This window comes from Pteropus medius, unplaced genomic scaffold (assembly GCF_902729225.1).
Source record: "Pteropus medius unplaced genomic scaffold, Ma_sr-lr_union100, whole genome shotgun sequence".
NCBI classification, from domain to species: domain Eukaryota; kingdom Metazoa; phylum Chordata; class Mammalia; order Chiroptera; family Pteropodidae; genus Pteropus; species Pteropus medius.
This window is the reverse complement of record NW_024354550.1, coordinates 5,370,027-5,395,603: the sequence shown is the minus strand read 5'-3', so window position 1 is coordinate 5,395,603 and position 25,577 is coordinate 5,370,027. Positions and strand designations below refer to the sequence as shown.

At 31.1% G+C, this 25,577-nt stretch overlaps 1 protein-coding gene across 4 annotated transcripts in view; it reads right to left on the bottom strand.

The window, feature by feature from the left end:
• ROBO2 (roundabout guidance receptor 2) overlaps window positions 1-25,577 on the bottom strand; it is a 547,754-nt gene that overhangs the window by 97,152 nt on the left and 425,025 nt on the right. For all 4 annotated transcript variants that reach the window (XM_039855108.1, XM_039855109.1, XM_039855110.1 and 1 more), the window contains exons 7-9: window positions 21,768-21,779; window positions 5,903-6,027; window positions 1,366-1,537 (exon numbers count right to left, since the gene is read on the bottom strand). In XM_039855108.1, coding sequence (XP_039711042.1) covers window positions 1,366-1,537; window positions 5,903-6,027; window positions 21,768-21,779 — 309 coding nt within the window. The remainder of the gene's footprint in view (window positions 1-1,365; window positions 1,538-5,902; window positions 6,028-21,767; window positions 21,780-25,577) is intronic.

The window sequence follows — 25,577 nt, the reverse complement described above, 5'->3', positions numbered from 1 at the left end:
ACCAGCTAGATTGTAGCAGAGATCTTAAATGTTATGTTTAGAATGTTGCATAACAGTATAGAATAAAACTTAGGCTTTGGTCATAATATTTTATTTTCCAAGTATAGGTACTTGGAGATTTTTGCTAATAGTAGAAAACGTAAGAACTTTAAAAAATTAATAACATTTTATTTCTTTTAAGGAAATATGGAGGTACAAAGTATCAAAGATCTTGTTCCTCTAAAGAAAGAACTTCTCAGCACTGTTACCCTTGAACCTGACTTCTTTCTGTTCCATAGCAGTAAATCTCCGCAGCATCAGAAGTGTGGCCATTAACGACTCAGTGTCTCACGGCCAGTGTTTCTTTATTCTATCTATTCCCATTACTGGCATGGTGCTGAATCAGGCAATATCATGAACAGACATTTAAAAATATTACCTTTCTATTAATTTTAAATGACTTGTTAATCTACATGTAAATATGAACTCTATGAAAGTGAACCAAATTCTACAAGCAGAGAAAGAAGAGAATCAGAGAGATCATAGATCAGAGCTCTTGCATCTCAGAATCACAGTGTCAGGGAAAAAAAAACAAACAAATGAATAAACAAACAAACAAACAAACCAAAAACCCCATAAATCTCAAAAATATAGGAGAACAAGAGAAAATTTGTTAATTTAAGACATCAAACAATAGGGCTTAAATTCATGCTCAGAAGTTCACAAAAAATATCTGAAACTCCTTATCTGTCAATTGTGACAAACACTTGGGGGAAAAAAATCAGATTATGAAGAGCACTACATCTTTTTCTAACTTTCACCATGAATGTAAGTGCCTCGATTAAGATTCATAGTATATATGTGCAAATAAAAAACAATAATTTTACCTCCTTTAATAATTTGGAAGGTGTTTAATTAATTTAACTTAGTGAATGTATAATTAAAAAGCCATAGAATGTCATAATGTGATTAGCTAACTGAAAACTCATCTGTTTCCACTGATAACATGGAAGAGATGTTATCTCTCTGCTAGTAAAATAAAATTATTAATATCCATTAGAAGCAATCATGTCTTTATAAGACTAAACAAAATGTACAAAAAGCATGTCTATACACTGAGTGTAATGTCATTTCTTTTAAATAATGCATCGTTTTATTTTTAAGAATAAATAGATCACCTTGCACATTCTTTTTTGGAAAAAATAAATAGTATTAAATCAAAAAGAATTAGAAACTATTAAAATGTTATTTTACTTAGATTTAAACTAAGAAGCACTATTTAAGTAATTTAGAAATTACTTAATAATTCAGAAAATTTCACATGGTTAATGTAGAACTTGAAATAAAAATTATTACTTTCAAAATATGAATCTAATAATATCGCACCGTCAGTAACTTCCAGTTGAGCTTTTGCTAAAATGCTTCCTGCCACAGTTAGGGCCTGGCAAATATAGTAACCCGCGTCAGAACGCTGAATGTTGGTAATCGTGAGGTCTCCAGTTGGTGACACAGAACACCTACTGTTGGGCTGCTGGGGTTGGTTTGGGAAAAGCAGGTTCTGTGGAAGCAAACACAATCTCATCAATATTTTCCCGCTTGGAAGAAAAATCACATTAACAACAGTTATTGCAATTATTGGAATATGTTTAGAAGAAGAAAAACATAGATTTAAAAAAAAATATGGAGTTGAAATAAGTAAATGCCACATGGTGAGATTCATTGGGAAACTTTTTCCAAATCATGGGAAAATAATACTCTCTAAGAATTCAGTATGCTCTAGTTAAAGGAATGATCATCTAAAAAATAAGAATTTTAACCATTTACTCTTTCCCTGACTTTCTGCTAGTTACTTAATATCTATGAAACATGGTTTCTCCTCTGTAAAATGGGCATAATAATGTTTTTCTGACCCAATTCATAAGACATTGTGAGAATCTGAATGTAACATTAACTATGTATGTGTTTTATAAACCTCCCATTACTAAAGAATGCGCAATATATTTTCTGCTGATCGTTTTGAATAATTGATGTAATTAATTGAATTTCCCTAAGGGTGTTTGAAAGTATGTGATGAGACTGACACAGAGATAGCTGAATCGACTTCTACTATAAGGTTTCTGCAGGTTGTAACAGCTTGGAAAGGAACTATGAACAAATGCTGCAATCTAAACAAGATTAAGCAAAGCATTAAAAATGAAGAGGAGATGAAGAATGTTTCTAAAGTGTGTATGTAATCTTAAAAAATTTCATAATAATATTTTATTTTAAAAAGTTACCTCAGTTTACTATATACCTCATTTTAAATCCAAGCAACCTAATCACAATTTTTTTCAAGTTCTTATGTGAGAGGGATATTATTAACTTGGATGACCTATGTTGCTTTACTGTTGTTCAATTAAGAAAAACATTTGAGTATAATAAATCATATTGAGATATATTTCCAAGTTGGATTATAAATAAGGATGTATCAATTTTTATGTTGTATTTATTTACAAAAGGAACATTATAACCCTCTGGGATCTGTTTCTTGATATAGTAATTAATTTTCCAGGTTTATAATTAAACAGTTTCAATACGTTACAATCAGGAGGTAATAACATTCAATTAAAGGCATAAGACACATTTTCACCTTAAAATGTTTTTTACCCTTGAAGTAATACCAATGAAAGAGGATAAAATAGGGTATTAACACTTTTCAATTACACTAAATGACTTCAATCCTGCAAATGATGTCCTACTTTAATTAGAAACTCTTCTCTTTATTGCAACATGATGGATGTCCACTTTATTAGATTCGAGTGTGACACTATAAGCTCACTTTACATAAACATTACCATGTTGTTAAGCCCTTTTTATAAGAAGTGATGTTTGCTAGCATGTCAGGAATATAATTTCAAAATGCTATTGCTCATTTATAAAATCTGTATTACTATATAAGGCTAGACATTTTAAAACATATGAAACATAATTTGAAAATAAGCTAAGTCTCCTGTGAAATCCAAATATATCACTGAAATAAACCATCTGAAAGAGAGGGGTCTAATTTTTAAAGCCACTGATACAATAACTCACTGTGTGCACTTTCTACAATTAGCCATTAGAATACTAATTTAAATAGCCCTAATACATCAGATGGGCTTAATTCTCTCTGGGATCTCTTCCTCAACAATGTAATATCAGTCCACCTTCTAAATGATTCGTTGACATGGAAAATGGCATATGATTGAGGTTAACCCATCATCTTTATCCCCTGCTTGTATGACATAGGCAAAGAAAATGGATTACAAGCAAAACCCAGGAATTTGACAGAGCTCATCTTGTCTCCGAGTGCCTGAGTATCCTATTAGTACTAATTGGCATTATCAGCACATATTGAGGAATATGGACCATTAAATCTAGGCTCTTAACTCTCTCTACTGATTGGTAGTCATAGATCACTGTAAAAACTGGATACTGGAGACAGTGAGACCAATTTGTTTTTCCTAATATCCCAATTCATGACTTGAAAATTTATAATTTACTCAAGCACTTCTCTTTTGTTCTCATTCACAGTCTCCTTTCCCCACTTTTGATGTGAGGAAAATAGGTGAAGGAAAAAAAAAAAAATAGACCTAAGATTATAATCAAATCAAATTACCTAACTGGAAAAAATCTTTCTAGAGATTAAGATCTCTGGAATTGTATTCCATTTTGTCAAATAACAGGAAAATAAATACTTTAAAGTTATTTGATCATTACTTCTTTAAAAACTATTGAAACACAATGTAACATATTTAAACATCATTTTTATTGGTCCATGAGACCAACACACATTTTATGCAGTATCTTATATCAACCTGGAGTTACTTTAGGGCATGTGATTCACACATGATATAGCTATATCTATATAAGAGGAAGACACGTTATAATGGAATTCGACTCAATACATGGTTTCAAATTGTAAATTCGCAACAATCAAATTGCTTACATTGTTTTATTTATGTCATTTATAAATAAATATTTATTACATTACATTTACTATCTGTGGCTTGAGGAAGTAACTGTATAGATCTAGGTACAAAGGTGACCAGAGTGGTGCTGAGTCTCTCTTCAGTGCTGGAGAGCAATGGGAAACCTCAGAACCTGGAAGCTTTAACCTGAACAGAAGCCACTTCAACCAAGACACAGGGGGAGGCAGATGCATTCTGCATTTTCCCCATTTCTTACTACATGTTAGAAATAACATCTTGTTGACCCTTATAATGTATAATGCACTATTATATATAAACTAACTTAATGAGGAAATCTTCATAACTTACGTGAAGTAAAATGTATTATCCTTATATTTTAGATTAAGAAAATGAACTTCAGTAAAGATAAATAGTGCTACAAAGATCATACAATTGTGAAATGGGGATGGCTTTAGAATTCCTTCCTTTTTCAGGGTGTGTGTGTATGTGTACATATGCACGTGCAAGTGTGTTATAACTTCGTCATGTTTGTGTTGTTTTTATTATTAAAAAAAAGCAATTTTTAAGTGAAGAATCAAGAAACTCTTTGAGTAAAAATCTGTTTTATAGTTACTAACTGATAAAAACAAAAAAACGAAACAACAACGAAAAAAACAAAGATAAGAATTAAGGCCTGGAACAATTCCGATGTGGGGTAAGGCAATGGCCAGCACTTCACCTTTTCTTCTCTTCACAATGATTATATCCTACAAATCACAGGGAAGTGACTCCAACAAGGAGCACTGAGGAAGGGCAATTTGCCCATTCACATTGCGTTGTTAAAACTGCTTGGGTGGTACAGAAACATGTAGGAACCCACAACAATTAAAGATAATGATGGCTGAGGGGAACTTCCTGATGCCTCTCTACCCAAATAATCATACAGGAGCTCTGATCGACAGGTTCTCTTGATAAAGTAAAATGTTTCTCAAATTTATGTTAATTTTTTTAGATTTTCTAAGACTTTTTATCATGGTTTCCATTATTCCCCAGAAATTATTTAAGAACTTGGAATGACAACAGAAGGTGCTGAGGAGAAGCACCAGTAGGTCTCTTCCTGAGAACTATATGCCACCTTGGGGATGGTTCTAGAACATCTAGAACAAAATATCTCCAGGTGTCTCAGAAATGCACAAACAAATTCTCAAAGAATACAATTTCTGATCTGGTTTAAGCTAGAAATTTCACTCATAGCCTCAGAATCCAAAGGCTAAGTGTTTGTCCAAGTTTGGACCAAATCCTAAATGAGAAAAGTGGTCTCTCCAATTGACTTGTAGCAGAGAGTCTGAGAGGCTATGCTGCCAAGAGAGGACAAATCAAGGCACATGAAAGACCTAGCAAGTGTCGTTTCCTTCTGGTATAAAATGTGTTATTTTCTGTCCAATCCCACTATGAAGAAATTCAGAAGAGATGCTGAAAGAAAATATTTTTCCTATTCTTAAATGGAAGCATGCTTAATATAATGATAAAGGATATATATATATATATATATATATATATATATATATATATATATATATATATACTCTCTGTCTATGAAAGGGAATTGAAACTGGTTTCTAGGCCATTTAATAATGGAAATACGTTTTGACTGCTTTACATACACCCAGTATGTTCTAAGTGCTTTCTGTGTCTAACTCATTTAATCTTTCCAATGTAACTCAGTACAAGAAAGCAAAATTACCTTTCCGTTAAGGGATTTTAAATAGCTACAAAGGTTTGGATTAGACCTTTAAAGATATTTTAGATACACTGAATTGTTTCTATTCTGTATCAGACATAATTTTAGAAAATTAGCACTAGAAAATAAAGAACGTTATATTAGAAATAAAATGAATTTAACATTGATAACAAGAAAGGTAAAGCAAACTTTGAGGAGTACCAGAGACAGGAAGTTCGAGGATTTCAGAAAAGCAGTAAAGGTTAACACTCACCTGGCTTCCTTCTTTTTGCCAAAAAACAGCTGGTTGTGGATTTCCTTTAGTTTCACAGGGAAATGTTACAGTTCGACCTTGAGCAACAATCTGATCTCTTGGCCTAACCACAAACTGTGGAGGAGCTATAATTTAAAAGGAAAGAAAGTGTGTAAATATAAACCATTGACGAAGAACAAATATTCAAAGGGAAAATCTGGTACTAGTTGGATTGCTCAGTACCAGACAGAAGCTACAGTTTTTAATTTATTTTTAAGCATTTCGCAAAACACAACAGAAAAGAAAAAGAGCCTACATTACATGTGAGGCAAGAAGAATACTTAGCAGAAATATTTTCAATGCTGTACATTATAATCTTGCAGCCCATACAGTTGCATAGAAAAAATAATTTTTTTAATGCTATTCTAACATTTTTAAGGAAAAACATGGTTTCCCAATTGAGTTTTATGTTTCGAATAAATAAATATAGAAAAGAAGCACTCCATTACTCAAATATCTTCTTTCTGTGAAATCAACCTATTGACAAACATTGATTGCTTTTGTAATATTTGCAAGACATTGTACTAGGCACATGGATACCAGAAGGCATAAAATAAGATCTCTATTCTCAAACTGTTTATATTCCAGAAATGAAGAGCTGAAATGTTGAAGACATTGAAGAGTTGAAGAAATGTGAATTATATACATAGGAAAAATGTATGAAAGTGTTTTTTTCTATTTATTTCATTCAGATAAACATTAGTCAGAAAATTACTGTTTCTTTACAAGACACTAAATATAAGCAGATAAAAATCATTGATCCTGCAGCCATCAAAGAACTCATAGTGTAATGGAAAATACAAAGCATAGTGATGATGTCAACAGCAACAGCAAAACTGAAACAACAGTTATCTAAGACTATGGTAAATTCTTCGATAGAGGTGCTCTCAGAGCATAGCAGAGGAGTATTTAATTATAGTACATGTAATAAATGTGATAGGATCACAGAAGAGAAGAATCCCTCTTGTTCTGCTTGCTGTGAAAGGCCTTCATACAGGAAATGAACATTATGGGAACTTTGAGGGATGGGTGGCATTTAGATAAGCGGAGAAATAAATATATTCCAAGCAAAGAGCTTACTGAGCAAAGTACAGAAAGCAAAAACACATCTAGTGTAGAATAGGTAATCTGGCAGGAATAGAGGGTTCTAGTTGTATAAACATCACTGGCTATAAAAGGTAGATTTGGACACTGTCTAATTATGTCCTGAGAAGCCAAACTTGGGATTTTATTCTGCCTCTTTCTAAACTGAGGAGAAATAGATGCAAAGCAAAAATTTTGGAAGCTTTAACCCTCTAATGAATGTAGTATAGCTCGGGAGGGAGGTGGATTTGTCAATAAAGTAGGGAATCTGTAAGACTAGTAAAACGAGTAGATGAAGATAAGTCCTAGACACAAGTTAACTCCAATAAAAAAGAAAATAATGAAGTGGGGGTAAAAATCCAAAGAAAGTTCAGATTGAGACTGAAGTTTAATTGTAAAGAGAAAGAAGAAAGTGAAGGGCAGGAGACAACAAAGCTGGAGGTTTTCAGAAGGACATCTTCTTCATATTAAAACCACTCCTGTTGAAGAAAAAACAACATGTTTATTCCATGGCTTTTTCTAATCATCTTTTTTCCACTTTAACTTGTTGCTCATGCTAGCAAATGTAAGACCAAGAAAAACTTTAAAATCAACTTTTACTTTTATAACTTGGTATACATGGTAACAATCCTAAAAGAAGTTTAACAACAAGCAACATTCAGTAAAGGCCTTTACGCAGAATTCTTTCAGTCCTTCAGGAGCACATGAGTGCAGGTCCAAGAATAAAATAAATGTAGGGAAGCCTCAAACATACAGCCAATTACTCAATCTTACAAGAAACAGCAGCAGCATTTAAAAAAAACTTCACTGAGATTTGTAGTGACTTATTTCTTGGTGTTTCATTATACTGCTTCCTAATTCAACACATTCAACACATACCCCAGGGACAGAAGGAATAAATCTACTAAGTAAAATTGTCTTCTGTAACTATAGATAACAGAAGACTCAGTTTAACAAGATGGAAAACTGAGATTTACGGATCTTTTTGAACAGAATGTGGTTTACGTTGCCTTGCATTTTCAGGAGATTACTTGCTTTTTACAATCTTGTTATTTCTACACAATTCCACTGAATCAGCAGATACATTGATTTTTTTCTTTTTTTGGTTCCATGTTTTTAATAAAAATGATAGTTTAAATCAATGTTACGAAATTACTTTTGGAACAAATCTGAAAGCACAGTAGTGCCCATTTTTCAATACAGATGTGAAACCAAATGTGAGAAAAATTATATTTATTAAGAAGTTAAAATTCAATATATAGTACTTTACTTCTTAGTAACCCTATGAAAGAGAAATTTAGTGCCAATATGGACACTAATTAAGCAAGAATTATGGAATAATACAGTTTTCATCTCATTATCGAAAAAAAAAAAGTCAATTCAGTCAAACTTAGTTAACAGTCTTTGATAAAAGTCACATAGTCAACTTATTTGAACTACTTCGGACCAGAAACAATTCAAATTTTCTCACATAACTTCCTTGAATTTGATTCTTCAAGTTTTCAAAAACTTCATGGTAGATGAGTGATTTTGCAAAGCGCTTTTGGAACCCAGATCCCACAATTTTAACACAGCTGCTAAAATATGCCCCCAAAATAATTACTGACAAATACCACATCATTTCATCCACTTTTGTGTAAAAAAAAAAAAAAATGTTTCATCTGTTTATTCATTCAAAATGTATTGATTGACATTCTGTTTGATATAGGGGATAGAAAGCCAAATAAAAAATTGCTCTGCCCTATGAGACTTTGGAGTAAATAAACAAATATAAATAAATACAGTAGAGTATGATTTCTATTATAAAAAAGAATGCAGAGAGCATTGAGGAAGAAAGCGTTGAAGAGCAGTAAACTAAATTAGGGATGAAGAAAGAAGAGGACAGATGGCAGGAGATGGCCATACTTGAGTTGCATTTTGATGCACAAGTAGGAATTGAGTAGATGAAGAGGAGTAAGATCACATGAGACAGAGAGAAACAGACATAAGGCCTTTGGAACTGGATATGTTAGGGGAGTATAATAATTTTAAGAATAAAACAAGAGATGAAGAAGCGACAGGAGTAAAACCAAATAATTTATGTAAAAGTAGCTTAAATTTTGCCTGAAAAGTGTATGGATCTGTTCAAAAGTATTTATGCAAGAAAGATATAATGAGATTTGTTCTTTCTAAAGGAGAAATGGCTGAAAAACTTTAGCAGAGTGGGAAGAAAAATTCAGTTGAGAATTGCTATTCATAGTAGCATCTAAAGAGAACATTTCTTCAGAACTCTTAAAGGACAAAGGAATTTTGCAATATTATAATGTAATGATTACCATTAATGATATAATCTAAAAAGAGCAGTAAATCATAATTTTTTAAGTTTTTACCTGATACCAAAATTTTAAAGTCCTCTGACAAAATGCTATCACTATTTGCTTTAGTCATGCTACAAAATACCTTTTCATATGATGTTTTATTTATATTGTATTGTTATTACAAATTATAAATACACTGTATTTCTAATGTACCAAATAGTTTCTTGTTACCTGAACTGAAGGCACACTAATCTCCCTGGAACTGGAATTACCATATCACTTTTAAAATTAATAAGAGATATTAAAATATGTAACAACACAGATTTCAAAAATATTCAAATCTCTGAAAATGCCCATCCTTTCTTATTGTCGCCTGAAGTTGAACCACAAACTGCATCCATCACCTTTACTTCTGGAGATTCTTTCTACCCAAGATCTATATTGCAATCTGTCATGAAGGGATATCAGCTGAAAGAATTTATTTTTGAGGTTTTAAAATGAAAAATCGCATCAATAATTCTGAGAACACTTCACAATTCCTGTATTTCTTCCATGTGGCAGTGAAAATGGTTTGAAAAGACTATACTTAGCTGATGTCACCAATGGGAGAGAGTAGGCAGAGAAGTGGCGTTTTATCAACACAGCACAACAGCAAAAAGGGTGTTACACATAAAATGAATTTTTCTATGATAGATTTCATTAAATTTAAAAAAAACATAATTAGGTCCTAAGATGACAATTTAAAACACACATTTAAACCCAATGTAAATTAAAGATGTTGAGTTATAAACTCCAGAAGAACATGCTAGTTATAGAAATGGCAATTCTCATACATTTCTAAGACGAAAGCCTATAAAATACATATTCCTATCCTCTATAAACCCAAAAACTTTAGACAAATCTTTTGTAACTATGATGTAATAACCTACTTGCTTAATCTGTTAAGTGATTATGTCTTATTGCTGCAGCTATAATAAGAAATGAGATGAAGAAGACAGAGTGGCACAATTCAGTGTTCAATCAACACTTACACATTAAAAACAATAGCTCTATAAGAAAAGTATGTTGTAAAATTTACAGAGAAGTAAACTCAAATATAAAAGGTCAATTAAAATTAGAAGTCTGCTACTGTTCTCTTGAAACTGTTTTTGAGAATTTAAATACACTGCACATTAAATTAGATTTGATTTCTGCTAAATTATGCTTTGATACTGCATTCAGCCTAAGCTGGCTTCAATCAAAGTCATGCTATAGCTCTGTTATGCTAATGCCTGCTGGTGAGAGTGAGTGGGGGATATGGAAATCGGATGGCTGAACATGGGTAGAAAGCATAGGCCATGCATGAGGTGGGCTTGGAGATGAGGAAATGGGGGACCTTAAAGGTTAATCACATCATGTTCAGAATTGTTCTTTACAGGAGAATATGACTTTCCATGGCAGGCATGAACATGGAGATAGTCACGCAGCAGCTGCATACATTAATGTATGACAGTGGTTATAGGCACACTCAGAAGCTCTCTTTCTTTGGGTAAAATTGTGTGCTTTAGTGAATAAGCTTATTATTCTGTAATAATACACATTTTGAACTTTGTATCTTAAAACTCAAGTAGAAAATAACTTCTTTTGCTATTTAATATTTTCAATTTTAATATATTCTATAAGCAGATTTATAAAATACACTCTTGCATCATTTGCTGTGTGAAAGATTTGCTGAGCCACAAACTGCTTAACACAACAGTAATGAACATTAATTGAGTGCTTATTAAGTATCCAGAAGTGTGTCAAATCATCCACAGGAATTATCTTATTTAATATTTAAATAGCTCTATGTCTTAACTACTACCATTCTGATGTGAAGACCAGTAAACTAAGTATTTTTATAAAGGGTACACAGGGTTTTTAAAGATTAAAGCAATAGATTGGAAAACAGGTTTGACTCCAGTTTCATCTGATGCCATAATTGGACTTCTTAGCACTGAGCTATATTAATTTGGTTCACTTCAAACAATGCTCTTACTGAGAATTTGTTGTGTCTAGTTTCAAAAAGAATGGTAAAAAAATTATATGGTATGATATTTATAAATATGATATAATATTATTAAAATCATACCTTTATATTTTTCCTGAATAGTTGCTTTTATTATTAAAGTATAGCATAAACCTATGATTTTGCTCTTTCTATACTACCTACAATATAAGTACAAACTTTCTTAAGTATACTTCATTCAAGTAATTTTTCATTCAAAGCCTGCAATCCCTTTTCTATTGTTTATTGTTGCAGTGCTTGCAAATTATTCTCTTCAGTGCAGCATTTTGGCTTCTATCAACTGACTCAAGATTTTATTACCCTGGCAGTCACTAGTTCCCCTAATTAGCTCTAGTCTACTGGCCAGTATACTTTCAAATGCTCAGCTATATATTTTCTTGTAAGTCTTGCTGTTAACCCGTTTTGATATTATCCTTCTACAACAATTAACCTGAGCACACTCAAAATCTCATACTTTTCTTGTGTTCTTTTTATTGAAAGGTACTTGCCTATTTCTCTATTTTTCCCCCTGTCTATAGATCTTATTTCCTCAATTCAAGCAACGAGCTCTTACTGGTATGGGATGTTGAAATGGTATCTTCTTTTGGCCTGGAAAAGCTCTAAGTAGTGAACACTAAATGAATGGCTTGGACTAGGAAGTTAAAACAAAACAAAACAAAACAAAACAAAACAAAAACCTCTTGATCTAAAGCAAATACTCAAGTTATTTCATCTCATTACACTGGAAGGATATGACACAGTCATACCAGTGACAGTGACTCACTATTGTAGAAATTCGGGTGGAGGGATGTCAAAGAAAACATGTTGTTTAAAAAAATCTTCTAACTGATTCTGATATAGCCCTCTGTAGAGGATTTCCTCTAATCCAAATTGAAAATTAATGACCCAGAGACTATAAATGTGTAGTCACCAACCAAGGGTGACAAAAACAGTATATAAAAATAAAGTCATTGTGTAACAACCAATTCCAGAAAGTCCTACAAAAAATTGGTTAATAGGCTTATTCCACCAAAAAGAAACAGATCACAGGAAGTCACTTCATTAAAATGCAATAAAGAGCCAGAGTAAGAGATGTTTACTAAGAATATAATCCCAATAGGTTGGCTTCTAATTGATAAATAATTGTTTCTTCAACTTATTTAATTCTATTTAATTTTTACTATTTAACACTTCACTTGATTTCAAAAGAATTCCTATTAATAATATTGGAAATGCATAATGTCATAAAATATTTGATTTGAAGATTATTAACACATAATTCATCTCAGAAGAAGCAATGCATTTACATTGGAAAATTTAATTTAGGAATATAGAATTTAAAATGATCATTTTTAAAACGCCAATTTAATCACGCTTTATTCATTTGTCACTGTTTTCAAGGAACATAAATGATGGAATTGCTAAATTAGCTACCTTTTCAATTAATCATTTTCTTACTGAGTCTATAGCAATACTCCTCTAGATGAGTGATATGTTTTCTTTATCAGCCAGAACCTTACTTTCAGCTATTATTTAAAATTCTTATTCCATGATAAAAATCTATATTGATACATTTTCTCTCAACAATAATTGCTTTTTCAATGTCTAAATGAAAAAATAAAAGTACCTAATGGTTAACAGCTTTCATAAATAGGGAAAGGAAAGTAAGTGGTCTAAGAAAAAAGAATGAGTACAGTGAATCACAATCCTTAGATTCGTCATCTATTTAGACTTTTCATTCTACCCTCTACCAATGAGAGGCTTCGCATATACAAATTGCACTCAATTCTTATAAGAGTAGAGATGCATTGCAACAATGCAGCTAGCATTCTACATTTTTGAACCATTCTTATGAAATTTATTAATCATAGAGAGACTAATTTTGAGGGTTTATATAATATCTACATTAAAAGTAACTCATGGTTATTCAAAATCTGATGACCAAAGTAAGCCATGAAGTTAGTCAACTGTGTTACACAGTGTGGCTATAAAGCATGTGACCTTCTAAATTGGCATGTACAGTAACTGTGAAAGCAATTCCAAGGAGGAGGTCAAAAGTGCAGAGTTTCGATGGTAAGTGTGACACACACACACACAAAAGTGTGCATGTATTTTGTGATAGTGGTTAAAACCACTTTTTAAAATTTATAGTCAAATATAATATGTTCCTCTTTATAAAGGAACATTCTAAATGTCAAAAAGAAATGATTCTGCTATTATCTAGAGTGTACAGAATGCCTTTGAAAAGAATAAACTCATTTGGTTCAAAATATCTTGAATTTTTGGATCTCATAGGAAGCATATAAAAACACTGTTACAGTAAACACCTATACACACATAACCCTTTTGTACTTGGCTTTAACTTTTTTTCAATTGATACATTCCTGGAAAACATCATGGTGATAAATTTGTGCTAGATATGAATTCAGACATTGGTTGGCACTTTAACTCATAATACTATTCAACTATTTTAAGCAAAAATATACTGGTTTTATTTTGTGTCTAGTTTCTACGGTACCAATATCTCTGTCTTCTGGAACTCATTGCCAGAGGAAACTCACAAGAAAACAATAAAGCATGATACAACAGGATGAACATGATAAGTGTTGTAATACAGGGTGTCCCACCATTATGAGAGTAACTTGACTCAATTTGTCTCCAACAATTGGGGAAAAGATTGAGAGAAAAAGAGAAGGCGAGAGATTGATTTGACGTAAGAAAGGAGACACGGGAGGTTGTTACTCACAGAAGGAAAAATATATGAATTATGTTAGAGATATGAGTTTTCCAGACTGCACAGATGCACCATTACCCTCCCCTGGCTTTACTGACACTTTGGCAGTCCAAGTCAGTGTGGTTCTTAATGGAAGGATTATGTTAGTGAAACCATTTATTTCCATGTAAATGGTCTTTACTCACTGTAGAAATTCCAATTAAATCTTCTAATGGTATTAAATATTTCTACATTGCAATAAATGTAATAGTTAACATATAAAGTAATTAAGTTGGATATGTATACAGATAATTTTAAATTTTATTATATTCAGATTACCAAAATAGATTTCAGTTAAATTACAGGTAAATATAGGAAATCATGTAACTATAGGAAACCTGTTTGTCAATATGCAAATTTTACAGAACTTTTGAATTCTACAGAAGGCATAAGTTGAGAAAGCCTTAGAAAATCTGTCAAAATTTAAACAAATTCTAAATTACAAATCATATTTTTTCCATACTACTCTGTCCTTTATTAATAGTAGCTTTGCTATTCTACTTGCTTTCCGGACTAAAATACTATAATAATAATACAAAAAATGTAATTTACAATTATATTTAATACAAAATATACATATAATTTATTAAAATAATGAAATTGTAAAATTGTGTTTTCTTTAAGGAACTGTTCTCAAGAAAAATACTAACTTAAAATCTAATAAATTATTAAATAAAACAATATTTATATTATTCTTTTTAAAAATCTCATTTTTCACCAGCAGAAGGAGAATAGTTCAATGAGTGGTAAAAAGAAAAACTTCTCTCCCAATCCTAAATTGAGAAAACTAGAATCCTGATATCGCGGTAGAAGGAGATGTAAGTGTGAGGGTGAGAATGGAAAAACTATAGCTTAAAAATGGCTCTTCAAGTAAACGGTGAGACAAGACATCCATTTCCACTCACTTACCCTGTCAACTTGCCAGAACTGTCATGTCAGCACTCCAGCGAAACCACGAAGGCTGATCACATCCCATTATTTCATTTTTAAGAGAAAAATTGCATGAGGATGCCAATCAGAAAAAAAAGAAAAAGAAAAAAAAAACTTGCAACTAAGGGACAAATATACTGATACTGAAGGGCTGCTTAGTTAACGGAATTTTAATATGCAACTGCAATGTTTCTTAATAACATTAATTACACGCTTAGTAAGGCACCATCCTAACTCATTAGTGCCTTCTTTTTGTTGTATTTTATCTCTTACTAGCAGAATGGGGACTATGTGATTGGCCTGTTACCATTAATGTTGCTTAATCTTTTTATAGCACTATTTAAAGCTGCTTGCATAAACATTTTTCAGGCAAGTATTACCTATGTATGCATATTTGTGTATCAATTAACTGCACTAACATTTGATGTGCTCCTACCACATGTAAGTGTTATGCTAGACCTAGAGGCAGCAGAAAGATAACTACAACAATGAATTTACTGACAAAGAGCTAATAGTTTTGTAGGGAAGATGAAAATAATATACCCAATAAATCTGGGAAACAATGTTTGCCGTGAGAGAGATTTAAAAAGGCATTCAGAGGTATTTTAAGTCAAAAATTAATTTAGTTTGGTAGTTACCTTTTTTAATGAATCTAATTATCTACTATTATCTTGAATGATAATATATTTAAATAAGCAGTACAGTGATTCAAATATGCATATATGTATAATATATATCATAATATATATTTTATAGCATATAACTGTATATATATACATTATATACAGAATATATACAGATTACATATACATAATATATATTCAGATCATGTGTACATAATATGTATGTGTAATATATAAATATATACATTACTATGTGTTCGTATACATTATACTGATATACATACTATAAAATACATATTATAATGCACATATCAAATATCTGATATATACAAATATCGTGATATCTCTTTCTGTCTACAAATTACTATAACTCCAAAAATAAAAATTTTGACTTTCTTAGAAGGTATGACTAAAATTTTAATGCTATTTCTTTTTAGAAATAGGGAAATCTCTTAATACTAATCGCATAATACTGTTTGGGCCAGAGAATTTACATTATTCTGATATTAATATTTATAGTACTTTAATTTTAAATACTAAGTTGATATGATTAATATTTATTCTTATTTGAATAGACTCTAAAACTAGTGAGTAAGGTTTATGATATTTAGGTTAAGATAATGGAGTAAAGGCTTACTGCTCTACTTTTTTCTGTAAATACAACAAAAGAAATGAATAAATAATATGGGAAACTACTATAGCACCAATCCTCTAAATTGTGAAGTAGCTTTCCGAATATAGTGAAGGCTGGAAGAAAACAAGAAAGCATTGTGAACACCCACTAATCACAATACATGATCCTCTATCGATACCAATGTCACAGACACTATCTGTCAACATTGTGAGAGCCCATTCCATGATCCTTTGAGGGGAAAAAGGAGATCTACAGCCTAGAGAGACTTGGGGAATATAAGACATGACTTTGTAGATAATCAGCTAAAATTCAGAAGTCAGGGGAGAAGGTATTTAAGGAAAGAAAAAGCCAAGTTACCATAAGCTTTTTAAGGTGGCCTCCAGGAAAATATTCCATATCTTCTAAGAATTACCAAAGGAAACACAGAAATACTTTAGAATAAATAGTTGTCCCTAATCTAAATGAAATTATATACAACATGGCCTCTCTAAAAAAAAAAATAATAATAATTTAAAAAAAAAAGGATAATGGGGCTGAAGACAAGTGGAGAGGAAAAATGTAGTCAAGCCTAGTAAGGAAATGAACAAAGGATAAGATGAAATTAAAGAAACAAAATCTTATTTAGAAACAAGAAAATAATAGTTGCCATTGAAAAAGTTAGGAAGGTGATACATCAGCATGGGAAAATCATACATTATAAAATAAAATTATGATTTCAAAATTATTATAGAGAAGTTAACAAATATAAAATTGAGGCAAAGGAAAGCCAACGTAAGTCATGTTTTCGAAGAAAAGAAGTGAGATAGAAAAGACTATTCAGAGATAAAATAGAAGAAAATCTTCTTAAAATAGTGTAAATTTAACCAAAAATATAAAAGTTTAAGAGGTTTAATGTGTCCTAGGAATATTAGATGGAGGGTGATCAAGACCAAGCTATAACTCAGCAAAGTTATGGAAGAAGGGAATACACTGGTATTCCTATAGTAAAAGGGCAACCCAGCCAAGGATAACATTATTTAGAAGGCTCAGACTTCACTACTCCACCACTCAATACCAAGCCAATAGCACCTTTTCTCCAATGTGTTGAGAAATAGAAAGTATGACTTAGTAATTTTATACCTTATTCTCCAATTTAGAGTCAATGAATGGACACTGTCAAACACATAAGCCACTTTCAAGAGAATCTAGTAAGTAACTAAAATCATCCAATCATGAAAAATAACTAGTACATGTTTCTCAATTACAAAATTAACATTCAGATATTTTAAGAGTTTCACAGTATGGAAACTGTTGAAATATACAAGACAAAGCAGAATGCATTTTTTACCTTCTACTTAATCAAAACATATGGAGCAATGAAAAACATGATGTGTAATAATAATTACATGAGACTCTACATAAAGTAGCTAATTAGTGCCAGGTGCAGGAAACATTAAGCACTCATAGGAGGGAGATGATCACCTCAGGTCATAGGATAACAGCTTGTCCAAAGAAGAAATGCTGCAGGGAGTAAAAGTATGGGTTTCCTTCTAAGACATGTTCAGGATGCCTTTTTCAGAAAAGTGGATCTTGACGTGAAAGAGTTCATACATAATACCCACATATTTTCTGATTAAAAAATGAAAACAAAAAACTGGAAAATACACAGGTTTTCACATTTCAAGATGGAATGAAGAGTGGTGGTGTTGAAAATATCAGTTGCATTGCTCTAAGTAATGTTTGCTTTATAATTTGCCCTTAATTAATTTTTAATCACTTTTTTATTGAACTTCTTAGTGGCCTCAATAAAATGCTTTAGAGAATGTTGTAACAAAACTCTAGTTCATTTCAAAACAGAATTTTATAAAATGAGAATATATTTAATTTTTATGTTTAAGCTGTTAAAAGATTGAAAAAAAATATGTTCCTACAGATTTCTATTTAGAAGAGTGGCTGCTTCTTTAAATAATAGTCATAAAAGATGGAAATTTTGCCAAAAACATATATATTTCTCAATACTAATAAACTTTGTGTGGTCAATTACATTCTTCAATCAAAAGAAAATATACTTTTGAGTCACTAAATTAAGAAATACAAGTTTCCATAAAGTTGTATATTTTCAGTTTGTTTTTGATATTTTAAACAAGTATCACCTGATATACTCAGCTTTTGGTTTCCATACTGGAGGCAATCAGCATCTAGCATACGGTATACAAGATATAAAACTGAGCAGGGCTCAGCTCCACAAGCAAGGCAGCTGGTAGACTTGATAGTTCTTTCCAAATTACTCATCATGTTTTGAGTTGCTGCTAGGAAAAAATGTGTTGTCCGTGTCCAAAATAGATGTTCTTTTTTATTTTTAAGCTTAGGAAAGACTTCCAATTGAAAATAAGACAGATGGGTATAGGAAGCAAGATATTTGTCCCTATTTAGATCCTTTTCTTCTGTCAGTTCCCTCATCAGAAGAGTTTTCCAAATAAACAAATGAATATTTTAGCATTCATAGTTAACTATGTCCTGGGATGTACTTTTGCTTTTCATATAAAAACTGACTTTGGAACAGTAAAAAAGGCAAAACCACAGGAAAGGCTGGCAGATTTCTAATTATCAAAATAGCATTTGTCTAGATTTTGTGGTAACCAGCAAATAAGGAATTTGGCTTAAGGGGCTCTTTTTGAAATGACGATGACATTGAAGATGAGTAAGTGATATCTGGATACTTTCCTTCATTGACAAGTCTGCGATTGTCTGCTTTCAGTAAAATTTTCCACACAGAGTGTTTTCTGAATCAAAAGTTATTCTTATACTTTAAAAAGTACAGACCAGAAGGTGTTTATTTCAGCTGTAAATTGCATAGAATTGGCAATTTCTTAACTCAAATGCAGCTCATAGGAGTTATCCATTTGGACAAAAACTCCCGATTTGGGAGTTTATAATGATGTCTAAATGGACTTTCCATACAGACTATCAAATTTTATCTGGTATGTAATGTAGTGATTGGTTTCTGAATCTACAAACATTCCAGAATCTGCATATATTTCTATTTTCATTTGAAAGCATTACACAGGAATTACAGCCTGAATTTTCTCTAAATTTTATATACTTGGTACATATATCTTCAGCTAATTTATTCTGAAATTAAAACCTGAATATTCTCACCTCTCTGTGGCTTTTAATTTGTAGAAGAATCTTAAGGCTATTGGTAAGAGTTGCAAAGTTGAAAAACTAATATTTTAGTCCACTAACAAATATTAATATTAACATAGTTTTCTATTATTTCAACATTTAATTTATGGCTTTACTTTTATTATTTCAACATTTAATTTATGATTTGGACCTTCTGACCTTACAATAAAAGTTGACATATATAATTAAAAGAAAACATTTTTATTTAGTTCCTGAATTAAAATTAATGTAAAAAGTTGATGCAAAGAAGAAACAAGCTAATTCCTCATTATCACTCTCTTTTTTGGTGATCCAATAAAAGCACATCTAACATTCAGTTTTCAAAATTAATAGTAGTTGTCAAGCTTAAAGTATAGTTCTTCATATTTCTGAACATTGTCATAAATCATTCAAGATAGATTTATGAAATGACAGATGTTCTCAGAATAAAGTACAATGTGTCAAGAACCTATTCTTTAGTTCCAGTCCAATGGGAATTTTAAAAATCATTACAAATGAGAATAAAAAAGGAATAACTTTTGAAATGCTTTGTAAGTGACAAATGTATCTCAATACTCTGTGTGCATAACATTTTCTAATCAATGTAATTTTTATTTATGAGTCAAATATATTGAAAATTATTAATATATTATTCTATGTTCTGGGAATTTGTGAAATCATATAAATCAAGTGGTCATGGTTTATTGGCAGAAGGTTTCTTTTATATAAAGATCTATAATTTAAATATGATTTTCCTTGTTAATTTGCAAATTAACAAGGAAATTATTAATTTTTTATCTCATTCTTTCCCATTCACTTCTTAATTTTAGATGCCATGCCACAGATATGTAAAATTATCACATTAATATGGATTCTTATAAATACAAAAAATGAGGCTTAAAAACTGCAACATATTCCTCAATTTTCTAACATCAATTGTAATATTTGTTTTTTTTTTAAAAAAAGCCTGAGATTTATGTTCAAATTAATTGTAAGCCATAACTCTATTTCAAAAATATAAAGATGTTAAAAAAAATCTCAGAAACCAGGAATATGCTAACCAATGTTGGCATACAAAATGTTTTCACATAAATGATCAATATTAAACTAAATTCATTCCTACACCAGCTTTGTTAAGTCAGTATTATTTTCTCTATTATTCTCTTCAGTTTATTCCGATTCATCTGAGGATCAGGGATATTAAATAACTGACATGGGAAGTACCGCTTAGAAATATCAGAGCAAAAATTCAGAGTGGGAAACCAAAGTTCTACTTACTATATTTTCTATCCATGTAAAAATATACTATATAACGATAAAGTTTGCTAATGTTTCAACCAACAGGAAAAAAAATGTTATGAGTTGAGACCAATATACATCAAAGGTCAACAATGTCAAGCCAGTATATTAAGAAAGCTTTTGAAGTCAGATGAACAATTTTTAAGGCTATGTTAATTTAATAATTTATTGAAGTGTATCGGTATATTAAAGTAGTATACTAAATTAATTCATTTACCCACCCATTTATGCATCCATCTATTCATTTACTTATAACGCAATGCCAAGATTCATTTTATTTAAACACATTTATTAGTAGGTTAAGCTAAGCTTTAAGAAATGCAGAGAGATTATTAAATCAATGAATTTGAAAATAATTTCTCTTCCAAATGTTTATAAATAATTACCACTTAAATCACTGTAAGCAAAAGCTGATAACTTCAATTTCACAAAGCCAAATGAAGGATGACATATATTAAAACCACAAACTTTTCATGCCAAATAGCACAGCCCATCCCTCCCTTTTCCTCTTAGTGTAAGCATCTACTTATAATAACTTGAAGCATTCTACTAAATTTTGTTCAAATAGGCATGCAGATAATAAGTATATAGCAGTTAAAAGTGCCCTTAAAAGCAAGGACTCCGAGCACCTTAAAATAAAAGGGCATAAATAATAGAACTTCTTAATTGAATTCATATGAACTAATTTTTGAATATCAAGTACAATTAATAATTGATTATTTCATACATATAAGAGAATAAGAAAGTGTTTTATTTTTATCCTTAAGAAAAGTTAGTTTATAATATTAATCATTTTTATATTCTTTTAGATGAAAATTGTTACCTGTTCATCACTAAATACAAAATCGTTTACCAAAAGGATGAAAAGATTAGGAGCAACTTTTACAGCGGACAATCCCTCAAGTAATATTTTAACATGAATGACAAGATATACTTTATTCCATCAAATTCTACTATGCATGGGTTATGAAGCATTGTACAAAGCCATGCTAAATGGATAGAAGGATGGCTACTTACCAACAGGGCGAGCTGTAGACATTACAATGGTGTGGTGAGAACATAAAAAAGAAATTTAAAAAAAGAAAGAAAAGAAAATTATCAGAATGCATGATGTGTAATGTTACATTTAAGTATGGACAGTAGAGTGATTTCTAGTCTGATAATTCAAGTATGAACGGGATGTCTAAGTTTGATAAAACTGAAAGTTATAAATGTAATTCTAAGAAAATAATTATTTTGTGCCCTAGGATTAACTATAAGCAATTTGAGAGATTTTATGTAGTCTTATCGTCATCACTTAGTAATAATTTCAAAGGTCTTTTTAGAGTTAAACAACCTTATGCTACCACGAAGAACCTGATGAATATAACTATTCAAGTCACAGACTAGCAAATGTCATGTCAATAAAAGAAGGACTCACTGTCTGATTTAAATAGCAATTGGATTTTAAGCATGGTTAGTCAGAACTATTATGAGGACTGAAGAAAAGCCCCTGACACTGCTTTTCAGCCAGTAATAAGTTAAGATCACATCACTTTTCATCCCTGGACAGGGTGGATAAAAATATAACAAATAGGTTGGAACATCCTTAGAGATTTAAACTGAGTAGCTCCCTAACTACCGTTAAGCTTTTTTCTTATTTTGGCAGAGGGCAGGAAACAATGACTGACAAGTTGATTCTTGTTCACACTGAGAATGGCTTTCAAACTGCTGCTTCAACAAATTATTATTATTTTTTTATTATACCACAACTTTCAATCACTACAATCAGTAGTAGTAGGCTGCCCCTTTTATTAATGCACAGAAATTGTAACACACACACAGCCTTAATAATACTTTCTTTTAAAAAAATAATGCCAAATCAATTTAGAAAGTAAACCACTTTATAATAAAAGCAATGGGCAAATATAAAACACATGATTCCATTATTCAAATGAAGAAGGAATATATTTACTAGCATTCGAGCTTGTATTAAATCTTACATTAAAAATACAAATTTATTCAACAAATGTGTGTCTGTCATATCCCAGTGAATAAAGCTCTAAATCATATAAAATGTGGCTCTAAAACTTATGGGTACTTTTGTCTGGGTGATGTCTCATTGGGCATGGTGAAATAGAAATGGCCATTGAAACCATATTTACAGGCATTCATTCACTCAACAAACATCATAATACTAGCTTTGTGCAATCACTGAAATAGTACTGGAGTTGCTTCTATATGAGATTCATGACCTTATAATATTATTCACAATTAAAAGGGATAGATTAAGACAATTCAAAGAAGAATAAAGTAATTATAGCAGCAGTATGAAAATTTGAGCTTAGTGAAACCCTAGCGTACTGAACAGTCTATAGTAGGTTCACTATAGCAAGAGGAAGTAAGGAAGTATAGGAAGAGGCATAAGGTGTCCACTGCACAAGAATTTCTTTCTTTTGGTGGTGGGAGGGGATAAAAATAACAAACAAGAGCAAAACAATGGACTAACGTCATAAAGTCCTTATTCTAAGTGACAAGATTTCTCTTCGTTTTGCCAATGTCCAATAGAAAAATAACTGTCTTTCATTTTCTAACTTGCATTTTTCAGGTGTCACCCCAAGCTGAATCTTAAACATAATGTTTCTTTTAGAAACAAAAAGGCATAAAAGACATTTTAAATCCACAATATTAAAGAGAGAGAAAAAAGAAACCATGCTGAGAAATCATGTTTGAAAGAAATATATTTCTCTTTCATTGTCTAGAATAATTTCAAAAAAAAAAATTAAAGTTTTAGTGCCCTAAAAGCAAGATAGGTTTTCCAATGAAGTCTTAATTTATGCAAAGCCAATATGAACAATTGAAAAATGAGGGAAAATTATGTTTACAAATATGAAGTTTGTTTTAACTACTTTCGGAGTCATTTTAAAAAGTTCTATCTATCATGAATTATTTGATTAGAATATAAATACTAGGAGGTTTGTTGTCTTTCTTTTTAATTTTATGTTTGTCAAGTCAGCAAAAGGAGCTATTTATTAAATTTAATTTTATAGTCTATTTTCACCATATTATTGAAGTAGAAAACTCTCTAAACCTATTTCAGATTTTAACTATAAAACTTCTTTTCTTTTTTCCCAATTGGCTAAAGTGAATATCATGATAAAATTTTAGCAGAAACAATACAGTAAAATCTCTTGTCATTGTTATATAGCAACATTTCTTCCTGGGGAAACACACACACACAGCAGGTGAATGTTTTCAAAATCAGCAAATTAAACTAAACTGTGTCTCTGCATTAAATGAATGAAAATAGATGTGGCCTCTTGGGTCAGTTGACCTTGTTCTAATAAAACAACCCAAGAAAGGGCTGAACATTTCATTTATGTGCATAGAAAAATGACCACAGAAAAAATATGTCATAGATACTGTTTTCTTTTCCCTGTTAACCTCTTAGCATGAAAAATTCCAACTGCTTTTTCTAATGATAAAAAAATATTTTTAAATAATAATTTACTCCACATTCTATTATATTATGGAGATTTTCTCCCCTATAACCCTCTTTTATGGTGTCAATCTTAGACAAATAATAAATACACACCACATAGATTAAAATCTCTACTCCATCTATAGGACACAGATGAGGGAAGAGACCATTTAAGGTTTGCTAATAAAAAAAAAATTCCTAATAAAAACAACTCTTTCTAATAGTTTTGTTAGTTATCTTAAAACATCCATATATGAGAAGCAACCTTTGTTAAATGAAATGTTAAACTTGAAACTTTCAACAAATTATGAAGACAATTAGCTGGGAAAGATCTTAAAGCAAACAGACCACTTTAAGTCTCATCCACCCAAGCATTCAAGTATAAAGAAACCCTGCTGCTTTTACAAATAAACAACTCTCACATTTTCTCACTATTTGTTTAGTCAGCAAATATTTTTTGAATGGAACATTTCTTAATTACTTGTTTATTTTTTCCCATTCACTTCAGAAATAAACAACAAAATAACTTTGGGGAAATTTGGTCAAGTTAATTGTTTTTGCAAAGGGCTACTAGTGAAAAACAAACATATATAAAAATATATAAAATCATCTACAGGAAAGATTGGTTAAATATAGTAAAGAGGCTTTTAAGGGCTCATATTTTGATCATATGTAATGTGTATATACATATATATTCATATATTCTATTGGTATATGATCATAGTTTTTATGTTCTATTCTCTGATGAGGAGAGAAAATGTTTTTATTAGCCTGTCAATTTTGTCTAAATATGTTTTGTATCTCAGTTCACACCAAAATAAATAAAAAGTAAATTAGGTGGACTAGAAATGGAGTGATTGGGAAGTATGGAAATCACTAATATTTTCCAAATATCTAGAGTACGTACGGTCTCCTAATAGTTAGCTGGCATAGATGAGTTTTGTTTTTGTTGTTTTTATAATTTGATGCCCAAACCGTAGATCTGACAAAAATAATTTTCCTTACTAGGTGGAGGATCAACCTGAGAATCCCTGACACATTTCTCAACAATCCGAACTCCTCCAAAATTTTTTCCCAATCTTATGAAAACTTTTTGGAGCAAAGCTGCACCAAGATAAGAAGTATGACTAAAAAAGGTTAGATGTAACTGAGACCTGTATGAAAACATGCAGCCAACCTCCTTATCAGAAAGGCTGAGAGGAAGAGGCACCAGTTAAGGTAGTGGAAGAAAGACTGAAAGACTGAGAAGGGATGCACTTGCCTGTCTCTGTTTGAAGTTCTCTAAGTGTAAACAATGCCATGGATAATGTCTATTTGGCAAGAGTGTGTGTAGTTGTCCATCTTAGCTTGGGCTGTATAATTTACTC